Consider the following 8,088-nt stretch of genomic DNA (forward strand, 5'->3'; position numbering starts at 1 on the left):
TTCACTGACGTCAATGGGATTGGATTTTTTCCAGTCGGGACCCTTCGTCCCTGTTTGGGGAGTGGGATACGTACGGCTGCGCAGGTCAGTGGTGAGGATGTGCTTGGCTGCGATCAGGAGCTCCTTGCGCAGGTGTGCCGTTTCCGAGGGGCAGTTTGACAGCAGCTGCAGCATCCCCTTCACCATCTGCTGGGAGTAGTTGGCCACCAACTCCTGGAATTAAGGGAATAAAAGAGTTTTCTTAAACACCAAGAATCGCAGAACAGATAAAGATAAAAGCAGTGTGATCACACACACATCAATGCTACGTTACACTATCTGTGTCTACAGTATGTGCTCTTACCTGATATATTCTGATAATATAGGCCAAGAAGGAAAGGGTTTTGATCTGAGCTGCAATGAAATCTGCATAGAGTTCTTTGTTGTACAGCTTATGTTGCCTAAAATGTAAAATATTGGATAGTTAATTCAACAAACAAAAAAGGAACCATTTCCTTCAAAATGGTTTTAAAGGTAAATTATTGGTAGCTTATGAATACACCATTAACAAAAATCATGCCACGGTTTAGTAAGAACACCTGAATTAATTTGGAAGATTACAGATAGATTTGTAATATTTCGTCTCAGTACAATAAAAAACAGAATTGCAATTTCCCAGCTGGAATAGCAGCAGTCTACAGCACCCCCTTGTGGTAAGCCTTTACCTTGCCTGAGGAGACACTTGAAGCATGATGGTGTTCATGATCAAAGGCACAAACTCTGCAACCACGTTGTGAATATTAAGTTTGTACAGCTAGGAAGAAGAAAAATAAATTAATTCATTAGTTAATTAAAAGACCAGCACTACAGGTGTATCTGTGCAGAAAAATGAATTCTCTTGGCTACAGCTATAACAGAAGCAATCAGATCTTATCAGTTCTACTTTCACCGCCCAAAACTGTGTTGTTCATTCAGACTTCCGCACACACACACAAGTTTACACTCACACTCACTCTCACTCAAACACATTCAGGGTCTAAAGCGTGTTCATCTCATCATTTTGCTTCTCTTGATTAGAACATTTTTATATTAGTATTTTTTACTTTAAATCCATCTTTACATTGATATAAAAAGCCACTTGTGACTGGTATATACCATATTCACAATGCATGATCATCAGGATTTATAAACCTGACTGAATAAACACAAAGACCCACCTGGTACATCAGCACCACGATGATGGGCAGCTCAGCCAGAACCTTCAGGGAGAGAGAGCCTCTGGGAATGATCGTGTGCTACAAGAAAGAAAGAAAGAAAGAAAGAAAGAAAGAAAGAAAGAAAGAAAGAAAGAAAGTAAGTTTCCCATGTGAGCGAAGGGCAGTAAAGATGGGAGAGAAGGAGATAAGCGTGGTGTAAAAAGGCACAGTGACTGAAAACGTACACTCACTGTGCGGGTCTCGCTGTCCTCCCGCTCAGGATTCATCTTCACCACGACGCACGTGATCATGCCCACCATCTCCGGTGATGGCACTGTGTTGTCAGGGACAACCTGCGGGTTCTCAAAGTACCGGGTCTGTACAAAAAACATACAAACTATACATGTAACGCAAAAACAGGAATCCATCAACTGAACAGTAACAGAAGGATTTCTGATCTCTAAAAGCAAGATAACTAAAAATCTAGTCCCTCTTTAATATGGACCAGAAGCAATACCAGAAGCAATCAGATCTTATCAGTTTTACTTTCACCACCCAAATTACAGAGGTGTGTTCACGCACTCGTTCACTCTCTCCCTCACAAGCACACGCTCACTCACTCACTAACACACTCTGGGGCTAAAGCTACTTGTTCTCATCATTTTGCTTCTGATTTATAGAAAAGTTAACTTTCATATTTATTTTCATAACTTACCACCACTTTGGGCAACTCCTTGTAGATCTGCTTCACAAAGTCCAAGAAGTGATGAATCTGTGAAAACATTTATGAAATCACCTAGTTTATAACGGTTTGGACTGGTTATGTATATTATAAAGCTTCATTATATGATTCATTACCCGCTTGTTATGTTTTGTCCAAGGTTATATTAAAATGACAGTACCTGCTACTCATTCCACCATCACGATAGACAAATAGTCTCTTAAACAGTATTGTTTTAATCTTGCTAAGTTATTACTGGTTTGTCTTTCCTGCAACTGGTGAATGTACACCAGTATCTCCAGGAAACCGAGGCTTAATCTTGGTGTAGAGACCAGATCAATCCTGTTTGTTGCCTACCTCCTGTGTGATCTGTGGCCTGAACTGTTTGTGCAGTTCAATGATGACCCTCAGGCAGATAAGAACATTCTCCTCACTCTCGATCTGCAAGGAAAGAATCTATTATTACTCTCCTATCCTGATCACTCACAGCATTAGAAGCACATCAGATAGCAAGGTTGCTAGCTAAAACTGCAGAAAGCACATGCTGGTGTTCTGCATTCATTTTACACTTCACTGGCACTTAAGATGCTGCTAATATTCTTTAATTAGGACTATCACAATTAATGAATAAGAGGGGTTCTCTTTCTGCACTCAAACTTCTGGCAACCTGATGCTGTACAGTTTATTATCCTGTGAATGCAGGCAATAGCCAAAATGTTTTCTTTTTTTCCCCTCTCGGTTTAGTTTCTTATGGCTTAAAATCTAAAATATGTTTTGATTTGAGTGTTTAAAGTTATTGGGTAAGAAGTTTATTAACACAATTCTTAACTGTTTAATTAGTTCAGGCAGTTGATTACAGAGAAGCAATGAAGTCTAGAACTCACCTCTAAAAAGCGGAACATCAGAGACAGAATGTTTTTGGTGTGTGGTCGGAGATGTTCGTTGGTTGGAATTCGGTGAATGATTTCAAGGACCAGCTTTCTCAGTTGCTGCAAAGAAAACACATGTTGTGAGCAGGTGTATGTTTAAAAAAACTACCAGTACTGAAAATGTGTACAAAATTTAAAGCAGGGAAGCCACACAGACTACCTGGGCTGGTTTTTCTTGAAGAAACTGAACCTCTCCATCCTGCAGGAAGGTGAGGAAACGAGGAATGATGTGTTCTAGAAAGGTGGAATACTGCGGCGAAGATGTTACATTCTGACAAAAAAAAAAAAAAAAAAAATACAATTAGTAATACAGTCCTTCAAGAATCACGTAAATATGGACCAAAATTTCAACTGTGCGGTACATAAAACAAAATTGATATTTATGTGATGTTTATTTACTTACTTCAAAATTTTCACTGACTTCTTGCATCATCTTCAGCTTGGTTTCATCAGCTGCAGAGAAATTGTGACCAGTTAGCACAAGCCTGTATACATAGCAGAGCAAAGCAAAATGTGTTCATTCACACTCACACACACACACACTCTAAAGCCTGGTGTTCTCATCATTTTGCTCCTGTTGGTTTCTAATATATACACAAATTTTCATTTACTGGAACAATGTACTTTCACATCTATATAATGTCATTCTGAACATACACATGCTAATATGTTTACTGTCTTATTGACAGTTCCACCAATGCCTTCCTTAATCCTGTACAGTGAGCTTCCCTCTAACCCTGCTGTATTATTATTATTATTATTTATTTCTTAGCAGACGCCCTTATCCAGGGCGACTTACAATTGTTACAAGATATCACATTATACATTATTTCACATTATACAGATATCACATTATTTTTACATACAATTACACATTTATACAGTTGGGTTTTTACTGGAGCAATCTAGGTAAAGTACCTTGCTCAAAGGTACAACAGCAGTGTCCCCCACTGGGGATTGAACCCACAACCCTCCGGTCAAGAGTCCAGAGCCCTAACCACTACTCCACACTGTAAGCCTGCTTTACTTACCTGTGTTGTTGTCTGTGAGTGCTGCCACAAACTGCAGGTATTTCTTCATCAGTGTGGTCTGGTCCACCACAGTGGGGCTGGGTGTGGGCACGAAGGCCATGGTTCAGCTGGGGGGGGGACGGGGTACTGTATTTACAGGTCTGGGATCGATGTTATTCTCTGGAACAAGTTCAGAGAGATCTCATACAAAACCATCTTTTCACCTGAAAATAAAGGCGACATTTTTAATAAGTACTACAGCTATGGCCAAAAAGTTTTGCATCACCTAGAATTTTTGGATTGAGGAATCATTTTAAAAAAATCGATATGAACGTAAGATTAGATATTTTATTTAACATCATGTAATCAAAGAAACTACAAAATTAAATCACAAAAGGCTGTCGGAACCCATAGTAGTAGAACAGTATTTCATGTTAGATTTCGAAATGTCACATAATCAATTTGTGTCCGTTTTTCAATATATGGAAAACTACAAAGCGGTGCCGTAGTTCAATATGTTAACGTAACAGCAGGTTTCATTCGACTTTATGAAGCAAAATTACTTAATTCTATAGGATAATGCAAAACTTTTGGCCATAGCTGCAACTAGTTGGTCCAAATAAAAATAAAATGACTACAGAGCAGGAGTCAGTGAATTAAATAAGATTCATATTACACAGCAGTTTCACCCACTCCAGGTTTTAATATGTGCTTGCTCAGCCGGTGTATTGGTAACATGCTCAGACGTGTGTGATTAAACTCAGTTAAATCAGGAGTGGATCAAACTGCTATGCAATGGGGCGCTTATTTCCATCCCTTTAGGAGGTAACATTTTCATTTGTCAATAAAGTTTTGTTTTTTTTGACAAACCATTATGAAACCAGAACTTTACAAGCAAACAGTCGAAATGCTAAATTACATTACAAGCACTGTCTAGTATCGAAACGCACGCGTTACAGGTCCAAACGGACTGTAGCAGATTTTGATGGGAGATAAATCCAATATTTAGATGTGCCTGCCTGCGTTATTTAATTTGTGATTAAACATGATACACCGTGATCAAAGTAAACCATGCACCCAATATCACGAGCAAACGGGTTTACTGTGCAGTGACAAATAGTGACCATTAGATCTCGTTCCTACAAGGAAGGCGTGGCATTAAATGGTGGGCTTTTGTAATAAAACAGTTGCTTGAGACCATGTTTACATCGTTTACCGAGAACATGCATCAATAAAACATTGTAATGCAATCATTATACGAGAGAAGACGACTGTGAAGTTACTTAATCGTTGATATAGCATCTGTGCAAAACAGGCGCTTGTGCGTATTGCATTGAACAAAAAAATATATATTATCAAAAGAAAAAAAAAGGGCTTTTCGGAACGCAGTTAGAAAACATACAGGCACTGGTACCACAATAATCCGAGTGGCATGAACAATCATAATTTCTGTCACCTTGTATAAGCAATACTCAAAACCAGCTACATTCAAAACCAGCGCAGCGCGCAATGATGTGCACAAGCCCCTCACGGAATGAAGACCGCCCTCCCTCATCACAATAATCTGATATTTAATTTACTTTAAATCTTGAGCCAGAGGCCAATGATGCACCTAAAAACCCAACCTATATCACAACCACGACCACCTGCGCGTGTAGAAATAACAAATCATTCTCAACTAATCCGGCTGCAGAGGGAATGCTCTGGCCCAAGGCGTGATTCATATAATCAATCGCCGCTGAGATCTACATGCATGTTATTACCTAGGCTTCCCTGTGTTAGATAACTGCTTATTTATCAGGTAATTCTAACGTGCACCAAAAGCAGTTTGTATATATATTTTTAAAAGTAATGATAAAAATGTAACTTACCAAAGCAACTCCTACAGGAAAAGCCCTCCTCTCACTTCCGAGCAAGCGCACAAAGAAACAGCGCGATGTTAAAAAGTTCTGCGCAAAGAGAGGCTTTATAAACACATTTTATCTGCAAACATATAGCATTGTGATCTACACATACGAAATACTGAACTGGTTTTCTTTTGCTAAACATATGAAACTGTTTAAATAAATAAATATTGCAAGGATCTATGAAATGCTTTAAGACCATCGTTTTTGATGGGCTTAGTGTGTCTTTGACGTCATCACAAAGGGACAATTTAAGTAATACAGCATCGTAAATCTGTGCCGCCTACAAACTCCTGAGGGAAGTCGTAGGTTTGTAGTTCGGTACCCATTCTCGGGTATTGTTTAGAGAAAAAAATAATCATTGGAATGTACTTTGCTTTTCAGATATTGCACTGTGCATTTTAAATGATATATTTTTGGGCATGTGATACTATGCCCTTTTTAATTGAAGTAGTATGCCACATTAGTGTGCATGTATGTATGCTAATAGTTCATAGGGTACCGTTTGTTCTTAATTTGATTTGAGCCTTCTGTTTAATAGCTTTATACAAGATTGCCTTGAAAAATTGGTCAATCTGTGGCTGTGTCAACTCCTGAGACGAGAGACATTTTACAAATTTGGTATAAAAACAAAATCTTGTGTTTGATATGAATCGTTTAGTTTATGACCAGAGCATACAATTCAACATCTGCCCATAGTTATGCAGTACAGTATGTGGTAACTAGTGAAATCACATTATTACAATACAATAATCCCCGCTCAGACGTTGCTCTTGAATTCCAGAGCAGTACCATGTGTTCCCAGTTTAAACCCCATTAAGATGGGATTAATTAGGGTAGAGACTTTAACACCAACCCCACAAAACAAGCAGTTGTTAGCTGTATGGAATGGAATAACTCCCCAAAAACATTTTTCCAAAGACACTTTCCATACAGTACCCCATATGGACTGTGTAGGGTTTTGGGTTTGAGTGGGATATCACAACTAATGTGTTGAAGACATTTGAACCTAAGAGATAAAACCTGTATTTCTACTGATTTATTTTTAGCTTGGGTAACACATAAGATCTGTATTATCTGGAGTTTTGCTTGCTTGTCAGTGTCAGAAGCTTATTCTTTAAAGCTTATTCAGATTTAACAGTTCCACTGTGATGTGTAACACATTCCACAGCTTTATCCCAGGTTTAATAACTTTATTGACAGGTTCCTTGATCTTATCTTTCCTAGAAAATGTGTTATATAATAGATTGTGAATTCCTTATTGGCCAAATTGTGGAGCCCAATTGTCTCCCCCCCCCACAAAGCAAGTGCAAAATTAGACCTGTCAACCAACTAATGGACAAGGCAGCCTGACAGAATGCCAAATCATCTTGTGAGTTACAATTGTAATTTCAGTACCACTCCTCTGTCCCGTCATGATCATAACACTTCTATTGTTGTAACAAAAACGCTAATGTTGGGTGGGATCATATAAAATATGATCATTTGATAACACATGGATATTTAGAGCGTGACATTACTTAAAGTCAAGATCTTTACATTTGGGCCCATTACTTAAAGTCAAGATCTTTACATTTGGGCCCATTATCTGTTTTGCAGATAAACAGTGGACTGTTTAATTATGTGTTCTCACAACATGGAAAAAAACCAGGACTTCCATTTTAAAAGCATAGTAAATTGGTTAACTGTGGCTAAAAGAGTTGTGGATTTGTAACATTGTAAGTAGTAGCTAGTGACATTTTATTTGTTGATACCCCAGTCCTAAGGTAATTGCATTAGCCTGTGTTTTGGCTCCCCTTCATAAGCCTGTGTTCCAGAACAGACTTTCCCTTCCACTTTAAAGCAGAGAGAGAGAGCTAAAACGGCAGGGAGCTTGTTAAATTGACTGGCCTTAGAAGTTAAAGAATAATGAATTTGTTACAGCTTTAACTGGCTTGTGACTTGGTGAGCTCAGCACCAGTTATAAATAATAGCGTGATAGCCTGCATTTAATACCAAGTTGCAAATACGTGAATTAGATAGAAAGAAATGTATTATTTACAGATCTAAGATTCAATTTAGCAGAACAGTTGCAGACCTAAACACCGTTGTTGTGTTAGACTTTAAAATGTGGCCACCCCGTACCATTTTAAAGGGAAAAAAATCATTAAAGAGATTGACATGCTGTGTTGGGGGTGGATTTCAGAACATTGATGATCTAAATGTCAGCATGAGAGTCAATAGCTCTGGGTCACGGTGTATAATTGGCTTCAAATAGAATTATATAATGTAGTACAGCAGTAACACCTCCACTTCTCCCTAATTCACATCACTGAAGAATTCTTGATTGCACAGTTTAAGTTTGTCATC

At 38.3% G+C, this 8,088-nt stretch overlaps 1 protein-coding gene across 13 annotated transcripts in view; it reads right to left on the bottom strand.

Moving 5' to 3' along the window:
* The window catches only part of LOC117418401 (transformation/transcription domain-associated protein-like), a 93,044-nt gene extending 87,106 nt beyond the window's left edge, over positions 1–5,938 (bottom strand). For 4 of the 13 annotated variants that reach the window (XM_059035516.1, XM_059035514.1, XM_059035513.1 and 1 more), the window contains exons 1-12: positions 5,707–5,938; positions 3,857–4,059; positions 3,229–3,278; positions 2,983–3,096; positions 2,781–2,885; positions 2,254–2,337; positions 1,891–1,947; positions 1,421–1,552; positions 1,197–1,274; positions 705–793; positions 344–440; positions 75–213 (exon numbers count right to left, since the gene is read on the bottom strand). In XM_059035516.1, coding sequence (XP_058891499.1) covers positions 75–213; positions 344–440; positions 705–793; positions 1,197–1,274; positions 1,421–1,552; positions 1,891–1,947; positions 2,254–2,337; positions 2,781–2,885; positions 2,983–3,096; positions 3,229–3,278; positions 3,857–3,956 — 1,045 coding nt within the window. In that variant the 5' untranslated portion in view covers positions 3,957–4,059; positions 5,707–5,938. The remainder of the gene's footprint in view (positions 1–74; positions 214–343; positions 441–704; positions 794–1,196; positions 1,275–1,420; positions 1,553–1,890; positions 1,948–2,253; positions 2,338–2,780; positions 2,886–2,982; positions 3,097–3,228; positions 3,279–3,856; positions 4,060–5,706) is intronic. The other 9 variants (XM_059035517.1, XM_059035515.1, XM_059035511.1 and 6 more) reach the window with 5 other exon arrangements.
* Positions 5,939–8,088: the final 2,150 nt, after the last annotated feature.

This window comes from Acipenser ruthenus, chromosome 13, assembly GCF_902713425.1.
Source record: "Acipenser ruthenus chromosome 13, fAciRut3.2 maternal haplotype, whole genome shotgun sequence".
Classification (NCBI taxonomy): domain Eukaryota; kingdom Metazoa; phylum Chordata; class Actinopteri; order Acipenseriformes; family Acipenseridae; genus Acipenser; species Acipenser ruthenus.